The 27931-nt window shown below is 49.1% G+C and overlaps 1 protein-coding gene across 4 annotated transcripts in view; it reads right to left on the bottom strand.

The window, feature by feature from the left end:
- Positions 1–27931, bottom strand: part of LOC308580379 (uncharacterized protein) — a 191024-nt gene that overhangs the window by 130168 nt on the left and 32925 nt on the right. Inside the window, exons 1-3 of one of the 4 annotated variants that reach the window (XR_014004817.1) lie at positions 15983–16101; positions 14974–15099; positions 4774–4912 (exon numbers count right to left, since the gene is read on the bottom strand). Coding sequence is in view for 1 of the 4 variants with exons in the window: in XM_081181868.1 (XP_081037994.1) it covers positions 11341–11514 (174 nt within the window). In the remaining 3 variants the exon portion in view is untranslated. Of the gene's footprint in view, positions 1–4773; positions 4913–11340; positions 11515–12337; positions 12685–14973; positions 15100–15982; positions 16102–27931 lie in introns of those variants that run through there. The other 3 variants (XR_014004812.1, XR_014004813.1, XM_081181868.1) reach the window with 3 other exon arrangements.

Raw genomic sequence — 27931 nt, 5'->3', positions numbered from 1 at the left:
GGCCTCTGCTCTTCCTGGCCTCCATGGCAGCCTCAACTCCGGGACGGCCTCCTCGCGCGGTGAATGGAGGGGCGAAGTCAACTGACACTTGAACTTGGAGGCTGTCAGGACCTGAAGCGCAGCAGGACAGGCCCAGCTTTTCTCCAGCTCCGCTTGCCCAAAAGCAGCTGCTCCCCTTCAGGCCGATGTTCCCCTTCCTAGAAATGGGGGCCTAGTGCTTCCCTCGCTTTCTGCTCCCTTCCCTGAGTACTTCCACCATTCCATGCTTTGGACGCAGCCCCGCTTCCCTGGCGGAACAGCAGGATTCAGGGCACCAGGAATATCTCCCCTTTACGAACTCCAGAGGTGACAAGATTGTGACAAGATTCCCAAAGGCTGAGGGTAGCTTGAGAGAACTAGCCTCTTTTGAGACAGCACCAATTTCCATTTCTTCTTGATCAAAACCCACAGACGCTCAGCTAGGATTTTTCCAGAAGGTTCTACAACTATCTATCAGGATGGTAAGAATTTTATTACAGTGAGCCAGAAAGGATGTTATGTGTTCCATGTCCTCTGTTAGTACTACAAGCTACCCAGTGACTGATAATCCCTCATTTCTCCGAAAAGGTTGGGAGGAGTCTTCAATCCTTGCTTTAGCATTTCCTGAGGATACACCTGAAATTTGCTTTCACATTAGTTTGCCTACTTGCTTAGCCTGAATGGGGGAGAGACATGTGTTGTTGCATCTGGGACAGAGGAAGTGCTCCGGTTGTGAAGATGCAGAAGGGCTTTTCTTCTCCCTGTGCTCCCCCCCCCCCCATGTGGGAATGTTCCCCTCTGTCTACATCCTCTGTTCACATAGGTGACTTTTCCCTCCCTCTGAAGGGGGTTTATTTCCTTGACCCAAAGCCCCCTCCCCCAAAAGGAAGGCAGCATCTGGATCCCAAGGAAGAACAGCTGCAGTCCTCCTGCGGCCTTATGAGGCTTTGCCCTCGGGTGGGAAAAATATTGCGCCCGGGAAAGGGAAAATGGGAGTCAACAGACACCCAAGGAATAGTTCTGGAGAAAAAGCTTTATTTCTACCATCCATGAACTGGTAGAAGGAGCAAGTGTGATAACTCACAAACAAGCACGAGTTCACAGCCATTTGCACAGAGCATCTATTCCCCTTCCAGTTCCCTCCCCTTTCTCCTCCTTCGGAAAAGTTCTGCCCCATGTCTCCTGAGCATGAACAGAAAGTTCCCGTCTTGGGACTATTTTGGACTGTTCCCAGGAAAAGGGGGTGAGAAACCAAAGGGGGTTTCAGAGTGTTCAGTCGTTTCAGTCTTTTTGTTACAGCAAGAGCAATATGCTTAGCTAATGCTTTTAGCCTTAGAGAGAGAAAAAAGATTTGAGAGTTCCTGAGGCGAGGCTTGGAGGCCTGGCTGGGGGAATTCACAAACAGTTTTAGGGTTTTTAGGGTAACCTGACTGTCTTTCTTCACTCCTGCGAAGTGGCCCCTACCTGGCTTGGCAGAGAGGACAAGGGAGGACCCTCTGCTCCCTGACTTGGGGGTCTCTCCCCCCAGGCATGATCTGAACAGGGACCCCCATGCCCCCTCCCTGCACCCCGGGTAGTGGCATAACAAGGTCAGGGGGTACCTGGTGTGGAAAAGTTTTTGTCACCTCCCCAATATTGACCTCTATTTTTTGCCTGCAAAAATGTTTTGACTTTATTTCACATTTTCTTACAAAGGATTGTGGATTCTGGGCCTCTGATAACAAGGAGGCCACTGTGGAGAGATGCTTAAATCTACAGGATGCATTGTGTTTTGGCTTGTGTTGTTTTATTTATATTTTTTGTTTATTTATTTATTAAAATTAAAAAACCTGTAAAGTTGTTTACCAATACAAAAAAACAAAGAAACAACAACACCACTGCAGTAAAATCAATAAAAATTAACAAGCCTACTTTAAAACAGAGAAAAGCTAAAATATTAAAACAGATTAAAATTACTTCAGCTTCCTAATGCTTTTAGCCGCTGCCTGAAAAGAGTCTAGCAAAGGCACGCGCTTTATTGCAAGAGGCGGGGAGTTCCAAAGGGCAGGTGCTGCCACACTAAACAACGCAGTGCTGGAAAGGGGGTGAAAGGCAAGCGGCCAGCCTGGCAGGGTTGGTGTGGAAGGAGGAGCTCGTGGGAGGAAAGGAGGTGCCATGGAAATGCCATTCTATTTTTTTAAAAATTAATATTTATTAAAGTTTTAAAGGTTACACAAGAAAAAGAAAAAACACCATATTAAACAGAAAACAAGACATCACAATAAAAAAGAGCAAAAAAGAAAAAAAATACAAACAATTAAAACAAAAACAAAAACAGTTCAAACCTTCACATAACTTATCTTTCATTTGCTTGTTTCCTTGACCTCCTCACACCTCCCTTTTTTGTATTCTAGTTCTAAAAGTAAAGAGCCTCCGTCTCTCACTCTTCCTCTAAACGAGAGCCAGGTGTGTGTGTGTGTGTGTGAACATATAGAGTGAGGAGAGAAAGTATTTGATCCCCTGCTAAATTTGCTTTTTTGCCCTCTGACGAAGAAATGCCTAGTCCACAATAATAATGGTAGGTTTATTGTAGCTGTGAGAGACAGAATAACAACAGAGAAACCAAGAAGACAAAAGTCAAAGATTGATGATGATGATTATTTTTTGTTCTTGTTCCTACTTTTCTCTCTTTTATTTATTCCCAATATCATCCCGATCTTAATCCTTTATCTTATCTTGACAGCCACTGGCATGCAACTTTAATCATATTTAACAGATCTATATGTATATTAACATGCAAGATGAAATTTTTGTTCTTGTTGTCCCTCAATTGTTTTCGGTGCAGTCCCTCCTCAGAAGGCCCTATTTCATTCCACCGTCTTACCTTCCAGGACTCTGGGCTGTCTTCCAGCTTTCCTTTGTTTAATTAAAATTAGGACATGTAATGTATTTTAATGGACTGATATTTTCCCAAACCGAAGAATCTTCCCAAACTGAAGAGACCACACTGTGGGATAGATTTCACAGTTAATAATTGTTCGGTTCCTCTACAATCCAAGCTTGCTCCCCCTGAGCCCTAAGGGAAGCTTACAAAGATCAAAGATTCATCTTCACTTTTATAAATCCATATATGACAAAAGTCCATGCAAGCAGATGTGGTTTCCTGTGTGAAATATTCCCCAGTTGTAATCTGTCGGTTGTCTTCAGCCCCCTTTGAGAGGGACCCCTTTTTCAAACCCATATAAATTATTTGGTGGGCAATGAATGAATCTTTTCCCACATTCCAAACACTAAGATGTTTTCTCTGTTGTATGGATTCTTTGATGGGAAGTGAGATTGCCCCTCTGACTGAAGCTTTTCCCACATTCCAAGCACTGATAGGGTTTTTCTCCTGTATGAATTATGCGATGGGAAGTGAGACTGGAGCTATCAGTGAAGCTCTTTCCACATTCCAAGCACTGATAGGGTTTCTCCCCTGTATGAATTCTGTGATGGGAAGTGAGACTATCCTTCCGACTGAAGCCCTTTCCACATTCGAAGCACTGATAGGGTTTTTCCCCTGTATGAATTCTTTGATGGGTAGTAAGACTTTCCTTCTGACTGAAACCCTTTCCACATTCGAAGCACTGATAGGGTTTTCCCCCTGTATGAATTCTCTGATGAGAAGTGAGATTCCCCTCCTGAGGGAAGCTCTTTCCACATTCCAAACACTGATAGGGTTTCTCCCCTGTATGCATTCTTTGATGGGTAGTAAGACTATCCTTCCGACTGAAGCCCTTTCCACATTCGAAGCACTGATAGGGTTTTTCCCCTGTATGAATTCTCTGATGAGAAGTGAGATTCCCCTCCTGACTGAAGCTCTTTCCACATTCTGAGCACTGATAGGGTTTCTCCCCTGTATGAATTCTGTGATGGGAAGAGAGTGTGGCACTTTGACTGAAGCTCTTTCCGCATTCCAAGCACTGATAGGGTTTCTCCCCTGTATGAATTCTTTTATGGGAAGTGACCTTGTGGCCCTCCCGGAAGCTTTTCCCACATTCCAAGCACTGATAGGGTTTCTCCCCTGTATGAGTTCTTTGATGGGAAGTGAGATGTGCGCTTTGATTAAAGCTCTTTCCACATTCCAAGCACTGATAGGGTTTTTCCCCTGTGTGAACTCTTTGATGGGAAGTCAGATCACCACTCAGACGAAAGCTCTTTCCACATTCTGAGCAGTGATACGGTTTCTCCCCTGTATGAATTCTTTGATGAGAAGTGAGATTCCCTTCCTGACTGAAGCTCTTTCCACATTCCAAGCACTGATAGGGTTTCTCCCCTGTATGAATTCTTTGATGGGAAGTGAGATTCCCTTCCTGACTGAAGTGCTTCCCACATTCCAAGCACTGATAGGGTTTCTCCCCTGTATGAATTTTGTGATGGGAAGTGAGGTGACCCTTCCGATTGAAGCTCTTTCCACATTCCAAGCACTGATAGGGTTTCTCCCCTGTATGAATTCTTTGATGAGAAGCGAGATTCTGGCGGTGACTAAAGTTCTTCCCACATTCCAAGCACTGATACGGTTTCTCCCCTGTATGAACTCTTTGATGGGAAGTGAGATTCCCCCAGTGACTGAAGCTCTTTCCACATTCCAAGCAATTATATGGTTTCTCCCCTGTGTGAACTCTTTGATGCAAAGTGAGATTACCCTTTTGATTGAAGCTCTTTCCACATTCTGTGCACTGATACAATTTCTCCCTACTCTGTGTTCTTTCGTGTGAAGTGAGGGTATTCCTTCGAATGAAGCTCTTTCTTTGACGGGAGGTGCACTGGGAGCTCCGACGGATGTTCTCTCCACACTCTGAATATTTATCTGAATTCTCCGCTATGTGGATTCTGTTGTGCTCCCCCTTGTTCTTCCCTTCTGATTCATCACCATCTGCAATGAAGAGAGAAGCGAATTAGAGTCTCAGGAGGAAATGGGAACTCCAGATTATTGAACAATGTTAATGAATGCTTGTGACAGAGGACGAACTGAAGAGAATGAGATGTGAGGCCGTACAATAGTTTTCACTGTTTTTGTTTCCTGGTATTAACTGAGATATTGCTTGGCTTTTATCTGGGATGGATATTTTTGTGGCTCAATCATGGAATCCACTGCATCTCCAATCACAACATGTTATGATCCAACAGGGATCCTTACTGAGAAAGTCCATGACCCCACGATTCTCCTCCTTGACTTCTCCTGTGTGAGTGCCTGAGGGCCCTGCTCTTGCCACTAACCACCTGGCCCGGGGCGGGGCCTGAAGCCTCAAAAGGACTGCTCTGCTGCCCAGGAGGACTCCCTTGTGTGAATGCCTGAGGGCCCTGCTCTTGCCACTAACCACCTGGCCCGGGGCGGTGCCTCAAGCCTCAAAAGGACTGCTCTGCTGCCCAGGAGGACTCTCCTGCGTGAGTGCCTGAGGGCCCTGCTCTTGCCACTAACCACCTGGCCCGGGGCGGGGCCTCAAGCCTCAAAAGGACTGCTCTGCTGCCCAGGAGGACTCCCTTGTGTGAGTGCCTGAGGGCCCTGCTCTTGCCACTAACCACCTGGCTCGGGGCGGGGCCTGAAGCCTCAAAAGGACTGCTCTGCTGCCCAGGAGGACTCCCCTGTGTGAGTGCCGACCTCAGTGATCACGGGTAGGAGGAGGAGTTACGCTAAGACCAGACCATGTCGTTACAGAGGAGGCAGGTTTAGTCGTTGTTTGACGACTATTCCTGCCTCCGGGTCTCGTCCTGACTGGATGGATACTAGAATCAGCAAGGGATACCCACATGACCTGAAGGTGCTGCTGTGCAATGCCAGGTCAATGATTCATAAAACCACTGCCATCCATGACTTGATCATGGATGGAGGACTTGACCTGGCATGTGTAACAGAGACTTGGTTGGATGAAGCAGATGGGCCTGTCCTTGTCGCTGCTTGTCCACCAGGTTTCTCTTACGCACAACAACCCAGGTCATGTGGGCGGGGAGGGGGGGTTGCAGTGATTTTTAGGAAGTCATTAGTTTGCACCAGGCGTCCTATTGGGAAGACCCAGTTTTCCGAGTGCATGTTCTGGAAGTTGGGCAATAGGGGCAGTACAGGATTCCTTTTGGTGTACCGACCTCCCCGCTGCACCAAGGATTCCCTGCCCGAGCTGCTTCAGGTCGTGGCGGATGTTCTCCTGGAGACACCTAGCTTGGTTGTCCTAGGGGATTTTAATATCCATGCCGACACAACCTTACAAGGGGCCGCTCGGAACTTCGTGCAAAGCATGGCCTCCATGGGGCTGTCCCTGAATAAGTCTGGCCCAACCCATAGCCGCGGACATGCCTTTGGACCTGGTGTTTACCTCTACGGATGTTGGTGATCTGACACTAAGTAAAAGCGAAACAAAAGAAGTGCCATGGTCAGATCACTTCCTGGTGCAACTCGACTTCTCCGCGATCCATCCCCTCTGCAGGGAGGTGGGACGAATTCGGATGGTCCGCCCCCGCCACTTAATGGATCCAAATGGTTTCCAGAGAGTGGTAGGGGATGTTTTATCCCATGTTGATGGCCTTTCAGCTGATTCCCTGGTGGCCCGCTGGAATGTGGAGTTAAACAGGGCTATTGACTGTTTGGCTCCGAAGCGCCCTCTCCGACTGCATGGAGCCTGGACAGCCCCGTGGTTTTCCACGGAACTGAGGGCAATGAAACAATCATTGAGACAGCTAGAGCACCGGTGGCGGATAACTCATTCTGAAGCTGACCGGACACGGGTTAGAGCTCAATGTCGAGCCTACCAAGTGGCGGTAGCGACGGCGAAGAAGACTTTCTTCACCGCCTCTATTGCATCTGCAGAAAACAGCAGCAGGAGACTTTTCAGGTGGTTCGCAATTTAGCAGAACCACCTGTTACATCGGGGCCCAGTCGGGCCACATGATCTCCTGCAATTATTTTGCAAAGTTTTTTGCAGATAAAGTCGCTCAGATTCGGGAAGAGGGAGACTCCACCGTGGGAGCAGGGCCGGAGTGGGAGTGTGCTAGAGTCCTGTCTAGTCAAATTGTGTGGGATGAATTCCAATCTGTTACCTCCGAGGATGTGGACAGGCTGCTTGGACGAGTGAAACCAACCACCTGTCTCCTGGATCCTTGCCCATCCTGGCTTATAAAAGCTAGCCGGAAGGGCTGGGCAATGGGCTTCGTGGGGTGGTGAATGCTTCCCTCCGTGAGGGAGCCTTCCCAGACCCGCTGAAAGAGGCGGTTATTAAACCGCTTCTTAAAAAACCATCTTTAGATGCGGCTACAATGGCCAACTATCGCCCAGTCCCAAATCTTCCATTCTTGAGACTAGTCCCTGAGAGTGAAGGGGACAACCTTGTGGAATTTCTCACACAGGAGTTCTCCGAATTTTGGCAGGAAAACTTGGAGGAAGAAGAATTTAAGATAACAACAGCTTTCCGATTGGGCAGGAGACAAAACAGAAAGAGTCCAAGGGATTGCCTGATAACTCTAAGATCCAAAGAAGAAAGAGATAAAATATTAAATTTACATTATCAAAAAGCTTTGGAAATTGAAGATTCTCATATACAAATTTTTAAGGACATCCCTAAATATATTTTGGAGGTGAGAGCTTTCTACAAGGATCTGGTTTACCTGTTGAAGAGGAACAATATACCTTTCAGGTGGGAGTTTCCACAAGGATTGTCCTTTAACTATAAAGGAAAGAAGGTTAAAATAAGAACAGTTCAAGACAAAGAGCAGTTTTTGGAGAGAAACCAGGAGGACTTGCAGAAGGGAACGGTAGATCCAACCTCAGAAGTAAAAGGATCAAGAGATATCCTGAATCTAACATTTGGACTTAAACCACCGACTGAGGAGGAACAGCAGCTTGGAGCAGTTGGAGGAATAAACATCAAATAACAAAATGTCTCTGCAATTCCTTAGCTGGAATTGTAATGGACTGAACCTTCCCAGAAAAAGACGTGAGGTTTTTCATATTTTGAAAAGAGAACAATTGGACTTGATTTGTTTACAAGAAACCCACGTGACCAGGACACATAGAAAATTACTTATAAATAAAAGACTAGGACAGGAATTTATTTCATCAGACAAAGTTAAGAAAAGAGGAGTGGTGATCTACGCAAAGGAAAAGTTGGCCCCAAAGATGATTTTTAAAGATGAACAAGGAAGATATCTGGCAATTGAAATACAAGTTCAAGGAGAAAAATTGTTGATAGTTGGAATTTATGCACCAAATGAAGGGAAGGCGGAATTCTTTAAGAAGCTGCATGAGACTTTAATGGACCATCTGGATAATAATGTAGTAATGATGGGAGACATGAATGGTGTGGTTTCCACAAATATGGACAAGGCACAAAGACAGGTAATCTCTAAGGAAGGGAGATTACTAAAGACTTTTTTTGAAATGACTGAAAACATGGGCTTGATTGACATCTGGAGAACAAGGAACCCTCTCTCTCGAGAGGGAACTTTTTTCTCTGAAGCAAAAATGACATGGACAAGAATTGACCAGATTTGGGTTACTAGTAGTATGGCTCCAAAGATAAAAAAGTAGAAATCTGCTTTCAGGTGGTTCACAATTTAGCAGAACCACCTGTTGCATTGGGGCCCAGTACGGGCTACATGATCTCCTGCAATGATTTTGCAAAGTTTTTTGCAGATAAAGTCGCTCAGATTCGGGAAGAGGGAGACTCCACCGTGGGAGCAGGGCCGGAGTGGGAGTGTGCTAGAGTCCTGTCTAGTCAAATTGTGTGGGATGAATTCCAATCTGTTACCTCCGAGGATGTGGACAGGCTGCTTGGACGAGTGAAACCAACCACCTGTCTCCTGGATCCTTGCCCATCCTGGCTTATAAAAGCTAGCCGGGAAGGGCTGGGCGGTGGGCTTCGTGGGGTGGTGAATGCTTCCCTCCATGAGGGAGCCTTCCCAGACCCGCTGAAAGAGGCGGTTATTAAACCGCTTCTTAAAAAACCATCTTTAGATGCGGCCACGATGGCCAACTATCGCCCAGTCCCAAATCTTCCATTCTTGGGCAAGGTGATTGAGCGAGCGGTTGCCGAACAACTCCAGGCATGAATGGAAGAAGCGGACCATTTGGATCCCTTCCAATCGGGATTCAGGCCTCACCATGGGACTGAAACTGCCTTGGTCGCACTGGTTGATGATCTCCGGTGGGCTAGGGACAAAGGTGAGAGCTGTTTCCTAGTTCTGCTGGATCTCTCAGCGGCCTTTGACACCATCGACCATAACATCCTTCTGGACCGTCTTGAGGGGCTGGGAGCTGGGGGCACTGTCATACAGTGGTTCCGCTCCTTCCTCCTGGGCCGGGTTCAGAAAGTGGTGGTGGGGGATGAGTGTTCAGACCCCTGGGCTCTCACTTGTGGGGTGCCTCAGGGTTCCGTCCTCTTCCCCATGCTTTTTAACATCTATATGAAGCTGCTGGGAGAGATCATCAGGGGGTTTGGGCTGGGTGTTCATCAGTATGTGGATGATACCCAGCTCTACCTCTCTTTTAAATCAGAACCAGTGAAGGCGGTGAAGGTCCTGTGTGAGTGTCTGGAGGCGGTTGGAGGATGGATGGCGGCTAACAGATTGAGGTCGAATCCTGACAAGACAGAAGTACTGTTTTGGGGGGACAGAAGGTGGGCAGGTGTGGAGGATTCCCTGGTCCTGAATGGGGTAACTGTGCCCCTGAAGGACCAGGTGCGCAGCCTGGGAGTCATTTTGGACTCACAGCTGTCCATGGAGCCTCAGGTCAAATCTGTGTCCAGGGCAGCTGTTTACCAGCTCCATCTGGTACATAGGCTGAGACTCTATCTGCCTGCAGACTGTCTCGCCAGAGTGGTGCATGCTCTGGTTATCTCCCGCTTGGATTACTGCAATGCGCTCTATGTGGGGCTACCTTTGAAGGTGACCTGGAAACTACAACTAATCCAGAATGCGGCAGCTAGACTGGTGACTGGGAGCGGCTGCCGAGACCATATAACACCGGTCTTGAAGGACCTACATTGGCTCCCAATACGTTTCCGAGCACAATTCAAAGTGTTTGTGCTGACCTTTAAAGCCCTAAATGGCCTCAGTCCAGTATATCTGAAGGAGTGTCTCCACCCCCATCGTTCTTACCCGGACACTGAGGTCCAGCACCAAGGGCCTTCTGGTGGTTCCCTCACTGCGAGAAGCCAAGTTACAGGGAACCAGGCAGAGGGCCTTCTCGGTAGTGGCGCCCTCGCTGTGGAATGCCCTCCCACCAGATGTCAAAGAGAACAACTACCAGACTTTTAGAATACATCGGAAGGCGGCCCAGTTTAGGGAGGCTTTTAATGTTTGATGTAATACAGTATTTAAAAAAAAAAAAAATGGAAGCTGCCCAGAGTGGCTGGGGAAGCCCAGTCAGATGGGCGGGGAATGAATAAACAAACAAACAAACAAACAAATATTTATGCTGAGCTCTCTGGTCAGGATCCAGCAATGTCCACGCCTCGTCTGTGAAACAAACAGCGACACCTTCACCTGAACACTCCCCATCAGAAGCTATCTCAATCTGGTTGGTCTAAATTTAAATTTATATGTAAATCTCTTTCTTCACTTTGAGCCCCCCCTCCCATTTTCATGATAAGGCCAACTCTGTATTGTTTCATTGGTAACAGAAGAGGAAAAATGACTATTACTCACTTAATCTAAGCACAACGGCCACAAGAGCTCCAGTCTAGGCATTTGGCTCTGCGATGTTGAATGTTCTCTGTTCTCTCCTGTTTCCCCTTTTTTTGTTTCAGTTGAAAGCAATTCATGGACCCAGAACTCATGCACTGTCCACTAATGATGAACTATATGTTATAGATACTCCTGCAAATTTATTCTGCTATGTTTGAGATATACAGACTCAGCCTACAAATTTGTATCGTCTATTATTCCTATCTTCCCTGTTTTATAAAGTTAATAAAAGTTATACAAAAAGAAGAGTAAAAGGCAACACACGGAGGCCCCATCTGAGTTCACACTGCACAGCAGGATCAGGTTCCTTTAAGGAGTCCAGTGCTGCGCGATGGATCAGTGAGTTGTCTGACATTGGTAGGGCATTCAGATCACAGAATTGGTTTTAGACCTTTTGAGCTGCCAAAACATCGCAGTGGCCGGGGAGCTGTGATCTATTCCTGGCTCAAATTGCCTGCAGAGGACAAAGGAGCAGGCAGGCAGGCAGGCAGGTGGGGGAGCCCGAAAAGGTGCTCCCCTTCTCCATCTCCATCCACCTGCCTGCCTCCCCCCACCCCCTAGCTGAGCAAGCCCCAATTCCTCTCTGGCTCCATCCATCCAGGTCCCCATCTCCCCTCCCCTGGGACTCACCAGATCTCTCAGAGGTCCCTGGGAGGGAACGCTCAGAGGTTGTGGGGAGGGATGCAGGAGACAGCCGGATCAGGTCAACCGTCCATCTTCCCCCTTCCATCCTTGCTAGCTTTGCAGGATCCGTCTCTTTCATCCTTCCTGAGGAGTCAAGGAGCCAAAAGAAGCTGCAGGGTCCTGGGAGAGAGGAAGAAGCAAAGGGAGCCTCAGAGGCCCTGCAGGGATTCTCCTGCCCTAGATATTCTACTGCTCCTGGAGAAGCACAAATGGGGCAGCCCCTTCTCATCAGAAGCCCCATTTGTAAACATCTCCAGTGCTTGCAGTTTCCCCTGTTTGCTCCTCACCCCACTTCGTAAGGCTGACATGTTCTGCACAGTAGTGACCTGAGAGTAGATCCCATTGAATTCAATGGGGCTTATGGACAGAACTTGGTGCCAAAACCAGTCCCCATCCTGTCCCCAAGCCTTGGCCGATGATCAAAACTAAACTCCATTTCCTTCCATAGGAATACAGTGAAAGTTTGAGGCTTTAAATCCATTTCAATTTTGTCACATAGTTTGCTTTTCTGTTGTAATCCATAAATACAATCCCATTCTCTTTTATCTCCTCTTGCTTTTTATCAGTTTGTTAGCATTTGGGGTGTGTGTGCTGCCGAATCATTTATGTTACAAACATGATATATATATAAAGAAAGAAAGAGTAAAGGCTCCCCCTCCCCAACAACATACATTTTTCATCAATGGAAGTCTTCTTTCCAGTTCAAATTGTTTCGGCTTTGTATCTAAATTTAGTGGTTTATTATCTTGGTCCATTTGTTCCAGCACGCAGCTTGAATTAAGGACAATTACCCTCAAATCATCTGTTTATTCTTTGCTAACGATCTCTGCTATCATGGGAGCGGCATCCATTAAGGCAGACCTGAACCAGAAGCCTCAAAAGCCCCATTTCTAAGCAATTCCAGTGACTCCAATTTCAGCTCTTTGCTCCTCACCTCACTTTGTAACGCTGGCCTGCTCTGTACAGTAGTGACCTGAGAGTAGATCCCATTGAACTCATTGGGGCTTATGGACAGAACTTGGTGCCAAAACGAGTTACCATCCTGTCCCTAAGCCTGAAAACTGCAACCCCAGAGCATGGGCAGAAAACAGACGAGTAGCTAATGTAACATGTAATGTAACAAGTGGCCCCATGCTTGGTGCTTTCTATGGAGAGTCCTCTTGACGCTCTTTGAGCTCTCTCATTGCAAGCCAGGCAGATGTTGCGGCCATATTTGCCTCTTGCATGGGGACCAAATCTTTGGGGAAGCTCTTCATCTCCAATTGGTAGGAAAGAGGGTTCATTAACCTGCTGGTGGGGCGAGGTGGCTTTTCAGCCCATAAATTCAACTCATGCTGGAATATCTGGTGGGCTGGATCTGGAGCACAAAGGGTCAAGTTCTACTTGCATGAGCCCTTGTGTTCCTTCTTCAAACTCATTAGGCAGGAACGTCAGAGGTCAAATCTGGAGAATATTTCATTCTGGGCTACTTATGGCAGAGCACAGAAGGCATGCATTCAATTCTTTTCAGTTCTGTCAGTAAGGTCAACTGCAAGGAACCCGGGGTCTTTGAGTTAGGGGGTTCCTTGGGGTCCAGGTCAGCTGACTAGTCAGGATTGTCACCTCCAGAGTATATGTCAACTAAAGGATAATAGTCTGCCTTGGATTGAGGACTTTTTGGAGGTGTTGCTGAATGTGGAAGCAGAGGAGCTGGTGATGCCACATTTCGGAATAATCTTGAGACTGATACACCACTCCTCCTCAGATATTCTCTGTGCTTATACACTATATTCACAAACTTTACACTCCTCTTGTGAGACGATACCTAAAGGCTTAGGGTAGCTTGAGAGAAGTAGCTTATTTTGAGACAGCACCCGTTTCCAATTCCTTTTTATGAAAACCCTCTCCCTAGTTGGTTTGGTTTTGGCTTCTGACAGGACATCAGAGCATTTGATAACCTTGCATATCGTTTCATATTGATATAAGGATCTGGTGTGCAAATTCCAGTACAGTGGTACCTCGGGTTACATACGCTTCAGGTTACATACACTTCAGCTTACAGACTCCGCTAACCTAGAAATAGTGCCTCGGGTTAAGAACTTTGCTTCAGGATGAGAACAGAAATCGTGCTCTGGTGGTGCGGCGGCAGCGGGAGGCCCCATTAGCTAAAGTGGCGCTTCAGGTTAAGAACAGTTTCAGATTAAGAACGGACATCTGAGAACGAATTAGTGCTCTGTCTGGACCCAGAGCATGAGCTACTCTTAAGTAAGTTAAAAAGTATTTTTAAGTCAACTTTTTAATATTGCACTATTTTTTAAATTTTTTAACATTTTTGCTCTTCTTTGTACTTATAGACCTCCTTTTGACATGTGGACGAATCAAACCTCCCTTATTGATCTATTTTTAATGGTAGGGAAAGAGAAATTGTTGTATTATCTGGTGCCACAGACTCTGCTAGATTTTATTCAGAAGGTTTTACAAGTACCTATCAGGATGGTAAGAACTTTATTACAATCAGCCAAAAAGGATTTTATGCGTTCCATGTCCTCTGTTAGTACTACAAGCCACCCAATGACTGATAATCCCTCTTTGGTCCCAGAAGTTTGGGAGTAGCAGTCTTTTATACTTGCTTTAATTTTGAATTTTGCTTTCAGATTAGTTCCTCTACTTGTTTAGCCTGGATTTGGCCTTGAGTCGCTTGAGCTCCTGGTCTCAGTGCCAGAGATGACTTAGCAGTTGAGCTGCCTGGGCCCAAAACCTCTTTCTGCTCATCCTTGGAGCTGCTGAGAGATCCTATAAGGTCAGTAATAGGATCTGGCTCCTGCTGTTTCTTAGCCACCTCCTCATTTCCTTCTTCACGTAAAATTGAGTAATTTTTGCTTGTGTTTTCTTCAGAGAAGCTCTCTTTGGAGGAGGGTCTGTGACACTTGGGGAGAGAACATGCATTTTGTAACTACTCCGGGTCAACACTGTCTTTCCCCTTAATTCCTCATCAAGTTTCCTGATATCTTTAATAATAATAATAATAATAATAATAATAATAATAATAATAATAATCCTAGCCTGAGGAAGAAACTGAGCCTGAAATGACTGAAGAATGCAAATGACTGCTTGTGAATGAGGAAAAAGGGAAGGGAGTCACTGCCTTTTTTGGCTGGTATTACCTAATTTATTTATGGGACCCAGAGATTCAAAAAGCCTGGCTCTTTCCAGGGATGGATTTAATTTGGCTCAGTCGTGGAATCTGCTCCATCTCCAAGCTCAGTCATTTCTTTGCTCAACCAAAAACAGACAGAAACAAAAAGGAAAATAGAAAATTAGACAGGATGTACCTCCGCATCCCTGAGATCTCTGAAGCCTACATGGAAGAAGGCCTGGGCGGCTCAGAGCAGCCTCATCCTGGTTGGAAAAGGCAGGACTGGTGGAAGAATATTCCCAGGCAGAACAGGAGATGCATCTCCTATGGAGAGTTGTGGGTGTGTTAACATCTCAGATGCTGCAGGTGGCGCTATGGGGCTCCCTCAAAATAGAGGAGGTTTGTCCTTCAGAGATCTGTATGGAATTTCAAAACTGATCTCATGATCCAGCAGGGAGCCTTACCAGAGAGGCCACGATCCCAGGATTCTCCTCCTTGACTTCCTTCTGCAGAGCTCTCTGGTCAGGATCCAGCAAAGCCCAGTCCTCCTCTGTGAAAGGAACAGCTACGTCTTCAAAGCACACTGGACCCTAAGAGAAAAAGGGACACAAAGATGATCTTCTACACATTGCTCTGTTCTTTTCTGAAACAATTTTGTTGTTTATTTAAATGATGAGTACAGTGGTACCTTGGGTTACAGATGCTTCAGGTTACAAACTCCACTAACCCAGAGATAGTACCTCAGGTTAAGAACAGTTTCAGGTTAAAAATGGACCTCCAGAATAAATTAAGTTCTTAACCCGAGGTACCACTGTATTAATCTTTGTGTAAGCGGGGGAATTCACGTAATAATATTATTATCTATATGGCACTCATCTTCATGGAAATCTTGGCAAGCATTCCCATTTTCCAGATGGAAGGAGCTCCTCTCTCTTCATCTGGTGGGGTGGACCCCCCCCCCAATGCCCTCAAGCCAACTTGAAGGGGCACCAGGAGGGGGAGGGGAGGGAATGGTTGGTTGGTCGGCATCCATCTGTCTTAGGAGACCATGGAAGAGTGTGTCTTTGGGAGTGAGATCTGGGGGAGAGACATGTGTTGTTGCATCTGGGACACAGGAAGTGGTCTGGAGATGCAGAAGGGCTTTTCTTCTCCCCGTCTGGCTGCAGCCTCTGTTCCCAAAGGTGACTTTTCCCTCCCTCTGAAGGGGGTTCATTTCCTTGACCCCAAGCCCCCCCCCAAAAGGAAGGCAGCATTTGGATCCCAGAGGAAGAGCAGAGCTGCTTATTTCCTGCGGTCTCCCCCCCTACCTGGCTTGGCAGAGAGGACAAGGGAGGACCCTCTGCTCCCTGACTTGGGGGTCTCCCCCCCCCCAGGCATGATCTGAGCAGGGACCCCCATGCCCCCTCCCTGCCCCCCTGGGACCCCCTTCTCCCCATTGCACCCTCAGGGGGAGGAGAGAGAGAGGAGACTCACCCGAGTCCAGGAGGGGCTTTTGCAAAGGAGAGAGAAGAAGAAGGGAGGGAGGGAGGGGGAGGGAGGGGCTTCTGCTCTGGAGGACCTCGCCCCCCTCCCCCTCCCCTCCCCGTCCTCTCTAGGACTCCAGCTCTGCTCCTCTTAACCCTTGCCAGCCCAGCCCTCCCTCTCCCCGCTGCCCCACGGAGCCCCCTCGGAGCCCGACTCTGCGCCAGGGAGACGGGGCTTCCCCAGGAGTCTCCGCCTGCTCCAAGCAGCCTCCTCGAGAGGAAGAGGAAGCCCGGATCCCCCCGAGGGAGACACGTCTTCCCTCCAGCCCCCCATCTTCCCGGGGGCAGCCCCACTGAATTGGGGGGCCAAGCTGGGGTCCGGAGACAGGCGCCTCCTTCCCTTGGACTTGGAGGCTCTGGAGTCAGACTTGGGGGGCCCCTTCCCTCCGCCCCCCCCCCACACCCAGGGGGTCCCCTCAGCCCTCCTTCTTGGGGGTCTCCCTTCCCTCCCCCCTCTCAGTCCGCCCCCCACACCCAGGGGGTCCCCTCAGCCCTCCTTCTTGGGGGTCTCCCTCCGCTCCCCCTCTCAGTCCGCCCCCCACACCCAGGGGGCCCCCTCAGCCCTCCTTCTTGGGGGTCTCCCTCCGCTCCCCCCTCTCAGTCCGCCCCCCACCCCCAGGGGGTCCCCTCAGCCCTCCTTCTTGGGGGTCTCCCTTCCCTCCCCCCCACACCCAGGGGGTCCCCTCAGCCCTCCTTCTTGGGGGTCTCCCTTCCCTCCCCCCCCACACCCAGGGGGTCCCCACAGCCCTCCTTCCTGGGGGTCTCCCTTCCCTCCCCCCCACACCCAGGGGGTCCCCTCAGCCCTCCTTCTGGGGGGTCTCCCTCCACCCCCCACACCCAGGGGGTCCCCTCAGCCCTCCTTCTTGGGGGTCTCCCTTCCCTCCCCCTCTCAGTCCGCTCCCCACACCCAGGGGGCCCCCTCAGCCCTCCTTCTTGGGGGTCTCCCTCCGCTCCCCCCTCTCAGTCCGCCCCCCACACCCAGGGGGTCCCCTCAGCCCTCCTTCTTGGGGGTCTCCCTCCGCTCCCCCTCTCAGTCCGCCCCCCACACCCAGGGGGTCCCCTCAGCCCTCCTTCTTGGGGGTCTCCCTCCGCCCCCCACACCCAGGGGGTCCCCTCAGCCCTCCTTCTTGGGGGTCTCCCTCCGCCCCCCACACCCAGGGGGTCCCCTCAGCCCTCCTTCTTGGGGGTCTCCCTTCCCTCCCCCCCCTCAGCACACCCAGGGGGTCCCCTCAGCCCTCCTTCTTGGGGGTCTCCCTTCCCTCCCCCCCCTCAGCACACCCACTGGGTCCCCTCAGCCCTCCTTCTTGGGGGTCTCCCTTCCCTCCCCCCCTCAGTCCGCCCCCCACACCCAGGGGGTCCCCTCAGCCCTCCTTCTTGGGGGTCTCCCTTCCCTCCCCCCTCAGTCCGCCCCCCACACCCAGGGGGTCCCCTCAGCCCTCCTTCTTGGGGGTCTCCCTTCCCTCCCCCCTCTCCCTCCGCCCCCCACACCCAGGGGATCCCCTCAGCCCTCCTTCTTGGGGGTCTCCCTTCCCTCCCCCCTCTCAGTCCGCCCCCCACACCCAGGGGATCCCCTCAGCCCTCCTTCTTGGGGGTCTCCCTTCCCTCCCCCTCTCCCTCCGCCCCCCACACCCAGGGGATCCCCTCAGCCCTCCTTCTTGGGGGTCTCCTTTCCCTCCCCCCCTCAGTCTGCCCCCCACACCCAGGGGGTCCCCTCAGCCCTCCTTCTTGGGGGTCTCCCTTCCCTCCCCCTCTCCCTCCGCCCCCCACACCCAGGGGGTCCCCTCAGCCCTCCTTCTTGGGGGTCTCCCTCCGCCCCCCTCTCAGTCCACCCCCCACACCCAGGGGGTCCCCTCAGCCCTCCTCCTGGGGGGTCTCCCTTCCCTCCCCCCCTCAGTCCGCCCCCCACACCCAGGGGGTCCCCTCAGCCCTCCTTCTTGGGGGTCTCCCTTCCCTCCCCCCTCCCCCTCCGCCCCCCACACCCAGGGGATCCCCTCAGCCGTCCTTCTTGGGGGTCTCCCTTCCCTCCCCCCTCTCAGTCCGCCCCCCACACCCAGGGGATCCCCTCAGCCCTCCTTCTTGGGGGTCTCCCTTCCCTCCCCCTCTCCCTCCGCCCCCCACACCCAGGGGATCCCCTCAGCCCTCCTTCTTGGGGGTCTCCCTTCCCTCCCCCCCTCAGTCCGCCCCCCACACCCAGGGGGTCCCCTCAGCCCTCCTTCTTGGGGGTCTCCCTTCCCTCCCCCCTCTCAGTCCGCCCCCCACACCCAGGGGGTCCCCTCAGCCCTCCTTCTTGGGGGTCTCCCTTCCCTCCCCCCTCTCCGTCCGCCCCCCACACCCAGGGGGTCCCCTCAGCCCTCCTTCTTGGGGGTCTCCCTCCGCCCCCCACACCCAAGGGGTCCCCTCAGCCCTCCTTCTTGGGGGTCTCCCTTCCCTCCCCCTCTCAGTCCACCCTCCACACCCAGGGGGTCCCCTCAGCCCTCCTTCTTGGGGGTCTCCCTTCCCTCCCCCCTCTCAGTCCGCCCCCCACACCCAGGGGGTCCCCTCAGCCCTCCTTCTTGGGGGTCTCCCTTCCCTCCCCCCTCTCAGTCCGCCCCCCACACCCAGGGGGTCCCCTCAGCCCTCCTTCTTGGGGGTCTCCTTTCCCTCCCCCCTCTCAGTCCGCCCCCCACACCCAGGGGGTCCCCTCAGCCCTCCTACTTGGGAGTCTCCCTTCCCTCCCCCCCCTCAGTCTGCCCCCCACACCCAGGTGGTCCCCTCAGCCCTCCTTCTTGGGGGTCTCCCTCCGCCCCCCACACCCAAGGGGTCCCCTCAGCCCTCCTTCTTGGGGGTCTCCCTTCCCTCCCCCTCTCAGTCCACCCCCCACACCCAGGGAGCCCCCTCAGCCCTCCTTCTTAGTGGTCTCCCTCCGCCCCCCTCTCAGTCCGCCCCCCACACCCAGGGGGGTCCCCTCAGCCCTCCTTCTTGGGGGTCTCCCCTCCCCCCCTCAGTCCGCCCCCCACACCCAGGGGGTCCCCTCAGCCCTCCTTCTTGGGAGTCTCCCTTCCCTCCCCCCCTCAATCCGCCCCCCACACCCAGGGGGTCCCCTCAGCCCTCCTTCTTGGGGGTCTCCCTTCCCTACCCCTCTCAGTCCGCCCCCCACACCCAGGGAGCCCCCTCAGCCCTCCTTCTTGGTGGTCTCCCTCCGCCCCCCCTCTCAGTCCACCCCCCACACCCAGGGGGTCCCCTCAGCCCTCCTTCTTGGGGGTCTCCCTTCCCTCCCCCCTCAGTCCGCCCCACACACCCAGGGGATCCCCTCAGCCCTCCTTCTTGGGGGTCTCCCTTCCCTCCCCCCCTCAGTCCGCCCCCCACACCCAGGAGGTCCCCTCAGCCCTCCTTCTTGGGGGTCTCCCTCCGCCCCCCACACCCAGGGGATCCCCGCAGCCCTCCTTCTTGGGGGTCTCGCTCCGCCCCCCACACCCAGGGGGTCCCCTCAGCCCTCCTTCTTGGGGGTCTCCCTTCCCTCCCCCCTCTCAGTCCGCCCCCCACACCCAGGGGGTCCCCTCAGCCCTCCTTCTTGGGGGTCTCCCTTCCCTCCCCCCCTCAGTCCGCCCCCCACACCCAGGGGGTCCCCTCAGCCCTCCTTCTTGGGAGTCTCCCTTCCCTCTGTAGCAGGAACCCCCCCACCCCAATCATTCTGTTTGCACAAACTTCACACACACTCACACTCACACACTACATACGCCACATTTCTGTTATAAATTCATAGAAAATCAACCATACATCGGATTTGCACTGTTCCATTTTTTACTCCATGTGACAAGGACTATCAAAGGGGGGTGCTTGGTTTCTGGTCAGCCATAATCTCTTCAGCATACCAGCACATCCACAGGAGCCCTGCCCAGTTGCTATGTCAACCCTGATAATCCCAGACAGAAGACAATCAAAAATCACAAAGAACAGTGGATTCACCACAGGCTGAAACAAAGGACAATGATCAGATCTTCCCTCTGGGGGCAGGAAACTGCAAACTCCCCATTGTCACCTGGAAAGTACTCATGGGGAGGGGGAAAGGAGGAACCAGCTGGGTGACAGGACACTCAGGTTACCACCACAACTCCTCCCTCAACCCCTCCTTTCTGTAATGTATGCATGATGTCAACCCTTTCTGTAACGTATGCATGATGTCAACCCCTCCTTTCTGTAATGTATGCATGATGTTTCTGGGGGTGGGCTTGACCTAGAGGAGGGGAATTTCAAAAGTTTTTATAAGGTCTTGCAGCCCATTGTTCTGGGTCTTTCCTCTCTCTTGCTAGTGAGGGAAACACCCTGTTGCAACAGATCAATAAAGGCCAAGCCTACAGGCTGCTGTTTTGCTCCAAGTTATCCTGGTTGGTGTCTTTGTTTTGTCCAAGAGAGCCCTCGGATTTTTCCTTTAACAGTTGGCGACCCAGACTCAGGGACACTTGGTTCTCCTGTAAAGGTGAGAGGGGAGATAGAAGGGATCGGGCGCCACTGGGCAACCTTAGCCCAGAGATCCTTCTTCCTCTCCCTGCCTCCTCTTTGTGGGCGGTAATCAATCGTCACCAAAAGCTCAACCAGGGGAGCAAAGGCGAGGTCAAAGCCGGCTAAGGGAAAAGGATCCCGGGATCTGCGGGGGGACATCTTCGAACGTGAGTATGGTTTGAAGTCAAATACATTGGGAGGGGGGTGGAAAAGTAACGTCCCCACGACAGCCAGACTTTCCTTCTTTCATTTCTGACGTTACCCTTCGGAGTCGGCCGGGTACGTTCTCTCTCTCTCCTTTTCTCCCCCGATTCTCCCCCTCGGAGGGTGGCCAGGGAAATCGCGGAACTTTTCTGTCTGACGTTATCTCTCGGGGTCGTCTAGGAACGTCAAAACCTTTCCCTTTCTCTCCCCACAAATTCTTACGCGGTGCTTGGCCGGGGAAATTGTGGTACCTTTTGCTGTTTTCCGGCGTTCCCCCCGGGGTCGTCCAGGAATGTCTTAATCTCTCTATCTCTTTTCTCCCCCGTTTTCCGTCTTGGAATTGAGTCCGGGAAAGCGTGGCTCTTTTACTGTTTCTCTGACATCCCTCTCTCGGAGTCGTCCAGAGGAGTCTTTCAAGTATTCTCTTACTCTCCACCTACCCTAACTCTGCAAATGAACCTTCCCCTCCTGCCTGGCGACATTTGTTAGGGATGACCTGGGTATGTGAGAACGCAAGGTCGTTTGCTCCCCTTTCAAAACTTTGTTTTCTCGGACCCCCAATCTGGCACTGCACAGCGCAGGCGTCCAGTAGGGAGCCCAAACTTAGTCTCAAAGGCTAGGCAGGAGGCTGTTGTGGAGGGTAGAAGGGGCGGTTCACGAAGTGGGGCCCCACACTAGGGTTAGTCTTGTAAACAGCGCTGAGGTAAAGGAAGTCCGGGCTGAGAGACCCGTGGTTTGAGTTTCCGGGCTGAGAGACCCGTGGTTTGAGTTTCCGGGCAGAGGGACCCGTGGTTTGAGTTTCCGGGCAGAGGGACCCGTGGTTTGAGTTTCCGGGCTGAGAGACCCGTGGTTTGAGTTTCCGGGCTGAGAGACCCGTGGTTTTGTTTCAGGTTCAGGTTTGAGATTTTCAGAAATTAATTCGTGGTTTATAGATAAGTAGGAATTGTGTTAGTCAAGGGTACTTTGAGTACTGAAAGGATTTTTTTTCTGTTCACCATTTCTTTCCCATTGCCTTTCCTCCCTTGTGTGTGTGTTTCCACTCTTTCTGTCTTTAGCGTACTTTGTTAACGAAAAAAAAAAAAAAAAGCCCAATAATAACATATGAGAGAATGGGAGCTCACTAAACACCCTAGCTGGACTCCTCCTGGCAACAAAGCTTCCATGAAGCCTTTTTGCCCCAGAGAGGATTCTAATATGCCCCTCCAGCTTGTCATCTCCAATTAGAGAAAAAAATAAAATAAAGGGGCAAAAATGGTCAAGTTTGTGTTGTTAAACTGTAGCCTAGAGCTGGAACATGAAACTGTAAACTTAATGGTGCTCAGAAGGCAGTAGATATAATAACAGCCCAGCATTAGAGATCTTAGTTTCTCTTAAAAAAAAAAAGAAGAATAAAAAAAAAATGAATAAGAGATGTACTCAAAGATTTAGAAATATTTCAAGGGTTTGTATTTACATTGGCCTTGGCATCCACAGACTGTTCTTAAATGCACATAGTTTTAAATTGCAAGCTTGCTTCAAAATTTTAAATCTAAGAAAGCCATGTTGCGCCTTATCGATCTTAAAACAAAACAAAGTGGAGAATGGAGTGTGCAAATGTTTGTTATTTGAGAGAGGCTCTAAAAGAGAGTTTCCCTCCCAAGTGGTGAAATCCTGTATACGTGCTACTTGTGTTCTGAAAGGGGGATTACCCCACCTCTTTCTTCTAGTTTTAAGTGAGGGTGATTCTAAGTCTAATGGCAAATGATGTTTGTTGTAACTTTTGAGTTTGTGAGAAGGTGAAGTTAACCTAATGTTTCTGCTGCAAAAGCCTAGTTGAGCACAACTGCTCTCTCAAGCTAAAATGCAGTGTATGTATTTCATTAAGCGTATGCCTATAAAAGTATGGTGTTCATTCTAAGAAAAAATATTTGAGTCCAGTTTTAACTTCGATTTGGTTGGACAGAAGAGTTATTGTAAGGCTCCTGATATCAGTCTCTATAAGACTTCATGGCCTCTTTGTTAGAAAATGCCCCCCCTCCCCCTTGTTTCACTCTGCCTCTTTCAGTTGTTTTCTCCCTTCTTACTTCTGTGCCAGGTAAATTTACTCCCGAGTAAGCTTCCCTTAAAGGAAACTGCAAAGAGGGGAGGGGGCAACACTTGTGTATTCCCTTTAAAAAAAAAATCAAATCTATGGCTGTTTTAACTATGCTTTATAAGAGATCCTCTCCCTATCTTAGGAAAAATGTTCACTTCAGTCTTTAAAGATAATTTATCTAGGAACTTTCACTCTTTAGTCTAAGGAAGTAAAAACTCTCACTCAAACTAGCTTCAAGATCTGCTAAAAGGGTTCTGTATAGAATTGGGTACTTTTATTTTCCTCTTCCTTAGTACATGATAGGCGCATGGTTTGTGATAGGCGCATGGCTTGTGATCTCTTCCCCAGTTTTGTCTGTGTACATAAGTATGTGTGTGTTTCTGGTAGTACAAATCTTGCTATGAACCCTGTATTTTAGGGTTGGACTAGATGACCCCAGGGTCCCTTTCAACTCTCCCAATTTGTGGCTGTGTGGAAGACCATGTGTCTGCAAGCATTGGAGGGTAATTCTTAAATTCTGGTGTGGTAATGGAGTTGAAATTCAGCCTAGCTTTGCTTTTTAGTTTTAAAAGGTGCGAGATGAAGCCATGATGTTTTGAAGCACAACTGGTAACATCAAGCATTTGGGTGATTACAGTGTTTATCATTTTGTCTACTATTTAAAAATCAGACCTCAAAGTCAGCTCAATACATAGACGCCTTGACCATCCATCCTGTAAATAAAGGGCAGTAAAATTTGTCTGCAAATGGTAAGGCTGAAATGGCTGAGAATGTTAAAAAAAAAAAAAAAATCCTATGAATTCTAACTCTGGCCATTTTTACTCATAAATAAGAGAGCGGTTGATTGTTTCGCGAATGGCCAGAAGGATATTAGCCCTTTCCTGTACATAAAGGAAGCAGTCTCTTGCTTGGGCTGAAATTGCTAGTTTTGGTGAATACTTAAATTGCTGAGTTCCTCTGTTTCGTTTAAAATCAAACCCTGTTTTCAAAATCTACTCCTTGCCCTTCCCTTCCCTTATTCAAATGGTAATTTAGCCAAAGGATGCAACATTTTCAATAGTATAAAAGGTTTGCTGAGACATGAACTCTGCACATGCACAGAGGCTAGATCAGCTAAAGAAGAGAGAGAGAGGAAGGGGGGAACTGTAAGGGGGGAGAGGAGGTTTCTTCCAAATGTAAAAGAAAACTTGGAACCATTGAGGAACCATTGAGGGAAATCACCCTTAATCTGTCTTTGCTCCAGGGGCTACTTAAGACAAAAGGCTAAAAAAACACACACAAAAAAACAACACAAAAAAACAAAACAAAAACTAGCCCATCAAAAGTCAAGAGCTTTCCAGGTTCCAAATCTTAACATGCCAAATTCTTTTCACAGGTAAATATCAAAGCATTCCCCCCCCCCGTCAATGGGAATTTTAGGAACAGCATTTCCTGACAGGCTTCTCACATGAAATAATTTTCCCTTTTAACAGGATATGTGAACCCCGATAACAAAGTGTTTGTCCCTTTTTCCTCCCACAGCAACTTTCTGTTCTGTGAAACAAGTCTGAATCCCTGCTACAGTTTGACTTCCATCTCTTTGCGGCTTTGACACTTTTTTTAAGTTACAAATAATCTGTTTTCATTTATTTAATCCGTTTCTCCATGATGTCTATGAAGTTAATTGAAGCACAACCAAACATTGTTTGTGGAATGGTATTTGTTTACCTTTTTGCCTGAGCATTTCTTATTAATTCTGTCATTTTGGCTAGTGCAAGGTACCTGCACAACTTTAAATTGCCATTCATTTTTCTTCGTATTAACTCATTTCCCAGTATTCCGCTATATACTTCAGGTTACTTCAAGTTTCTTATTAATTGCGTGTCTTAGCATTTATTTATTTTTGGTTCCTCATAGGTAATTTTGGGTGTGTGTCCTACTTTGGGGACATGTTCATCACATGTTGAAAGTCAGTTTCATGAAGTTCTTTTATCAGATAGCACATGGTGAATTTAAATTTTTTCCCCCATGGTTTTCCCTTTTTTTTTCAGTCTAGTAGTAATCTCCGTGGTTTTGATAATATATTTAATAATTCTTTTCTAAATCTGATGTCTTTGTGTCAAGTTTGTTTTCATCTGACTGGTAATCTAATTTTTTGCTTTCTTTTGTATTTTTTAACCTTTGTATTTTTTACAGTTCTCTTTCTCTCCAAAGTGAAGGAAAGCAAACGAACTTGGCAGATAATAACAGTAGTTATAGGAAAATGTGATAATAATATTGGAATGAATGAAACACTTAATTCGCTAAGATTTTTATTATTTGCAGCTTCCAACAGAAACCGAAGGACATCCCTTTTGCCTTTTGCCCCCTCCCTTTTCTAACTGTCTTTAAGCCCCAAAACCCTGCCCCTTACAGGATATCACCTATACAGATGTGCAATGATGAAAAGCAGCAACAACCCCTCAACTCAGTTCTTCCGTCATCACAAGACACCAGAGTTTTCAAGTGCCCACAGCTATCTCTTTCAAAGGATATAGACTGCCAGGGGAGTGGGCCTGACAAAGGGGGGTGGAGTTGACTTGCAAGGACATCTTTTCACTTGAACCTCAAGCCTCTGTGCTCCAGGATTCAAAAGATACATGCGTAAAAGATCACAATTGTGTCAAGATATGCAACTGATATTTAATTAGTTTGTTTCGTATTAAGTGTTATTATGTAGGAATGTTGAAACAGTGTGTTATTTCCACAAGGGGGGGTATTTTTGTGTGTAATTTTTATGTTTAATGTCTTATTGCTTGCACACCAATTCTCATGCATTTTATACCTTCTGATAGCTCACACTATTGTGTAGTCCAATGTTTAGATAACCACATTTCATTGTCCCACCTGGCACTCTGCCAACTTTCCCTATCCATTTTAAAATGTGCAAAAACTTGCTTTACCAAGGAGAAGCTTATAAGATACATGAAGGTGCATATGCTTTGGTTTAGCAGGAATGATCCCTTATAGAGTTAAATTGTCTTATTTGGACAAAGTGCCCTTTTAAGAACGGTTTTCCTTTAACAGACTGGTTTGAAAGGTTGAGAACCATGGGCACATAAATTCAAATTGGACTCAGTTTGAATTGGGCAAGTGTATCCAGGCTGCAATTAGCTTTTTGGTCCTTAAAGTGCAAGTGAGCAACTTCCATGAGTGCGAGACCACAGCCTATAATAAAATCCCATAGCTAAAGGCCAAGGCGAAGACCTCTCCCTCACGAGATGCCCAAACCTGTGCCAGCTATGGTGAATGCCAGGCAACATGGTTAATTGAAAGCCCTGAGGGGATTCAACAGACAGGATGTGTTGCTGTAGCACTGTCGGTGTGAGACCACAAAACAGCTACCTTGACACCTGAGAACACACAAATGGCGCGGGGGAAGCAAACTGCACTTTTCAGTCATTAGTGGACCTTCCTGCCTAAATGTAAAGCATAGATCACTATTGAGAAAATATTTCTTCCAAGGTGCTAGAATACCACAAGTAACTGAGCAGTGCACTGTTACACCATTATATTTCCATGCAAATATCCTTAAAGTAGCATGATATCCAAGTCCCTTTCAGGTTCACATGGACACACACATCTGGGATGGAGAATATTTACCACCTTAAATTGTGCGGAGAAAAGGATTGCAAAGTAGCCACCTTTGCAATCTTATCTCCGAAGGGGGGAACTGTAGCAGGAACCCCCCCACCCCAATCATTCTGTTTGCACAAACTTCACACACACTCACACTCACACACTACATACGCCACATTTCTGTTATAAATTCATAGAAAATCAACCATACATCGGATTTGCACTGTTCCATTTTTTACTCCATGTGACAAGGACTATCAAAGGGGGGTGCTTGGTTTCTGGTCAGCCATAATCTCTTCAGCATACCAGCACATCCACAGGAGCCCTGCCCAGTTGCTATGTCAACCCTGATAATCCCAGACAGAAGACAATCAAAATCACAAAGAACAGTGGATTCACCACAGGCTGAAACAAAGGACAATGATCAGATCTTCCCTCTGGGGGCAGGAAACTGCAAACTCCCCATTGTCACCTGGAAAGTACTCATGGGGAGGGGGAAAGGAGGAACCAGCTGGGTGACAGGACACTCAGGTTACCACCACAACTCCTCCCTCAACCCCTCCTTTCTGTAATGTATGCATGATGTTTCTGGGGGTGGGCTTGACCTAGAGGAGGGGAATTTCAAAAGTTTTTATAAGGTCTTGCAGCCCATTGTTCTGGGTCTTTTCCTCTCTCCTGCAAGTGAGGGGAACACCCTGATGCATCAGTTCAATAAAGGCCAAGCCTACAGGCTGCTGTTTTGCTCCAAGTTATCCTGGTTGGTGTCTTTGTTTTGTCCAAGGGAGCCCTCAGATTTTTCCGTTAACAGGGGCCAGGAGGGAAAGGCCCAAGGAGGAGGAGAATAACAGTAGTAGTAGTAGTAGTAGTAATAATAATAATAATAAGGGCTTTATCCCCTCAAAGGTGGAGGGTTCCCTCAGGGGAGTTTGACCCCCAGACCAGCATCCTTGGTCACCCCAAGAGTCAGCGTAAGCAGAAGGGCTCCACCTGAGGCCTAGGGGAATGGGGGGCTCTTCCCCAGACAAGGCTGGAGAATCCCCTGCTGGCCCCTCGGGGTCCCAGGGGCCCTTTCTGGATGGCCCTCGCTTCTTCCTCCCCCTCAGGCAGTAGTTCAACAGGAGAAGTCTTGGGGCCAATGGAGCCCAGTGGGGGACTGGGGAACTGGCTGAACTGGGGTCCTCCCAGTCCAGCCCAGGAAAGCAAAAGCGGAGTACAGAGGAAAAATCGAGGACCATCTGAGAAATCATGATCCTAGACAAATGTGGCAGGGAGTTCAACATCTGACTGGTTATAAATCGAGAAATACATCAGTGGTAGAGAGTACGGCTTCCTTGGTGGGAGAGTTGAAGACCTTCTTTGCCCGATTTGAGGTGACACCAACACTGGCTCCAACAAGGATGTCAGAGCTATTGGCCTCACTGCCTGCAGGAAATTCTGCCAGGGTGGAAGAGGGAGAAGTGAGGCGAATATGAAAGGAGGCTGTTATGTAGTGTAGTTTCACCCTGGGCCAACAGGGGGATACTGTATATAGTTTTCACTCAGGTC

The sequence above is a fragment of the Podarcis bocagei genome, assembly GCF_964188305.1.
Source record: "Podarcis bocagei genome assembly, chromosome: 2".
NCBI lineage: Eukaryota > Metazoa > Chordata > Lepidosauria > Squamata > Lacertidae > Podarcis > Podarcis bocagei.
Note: the sequence above shows the minus strand (reverse complement) of the source record. Positions and strands in the feature narration are given on the sequence as shown.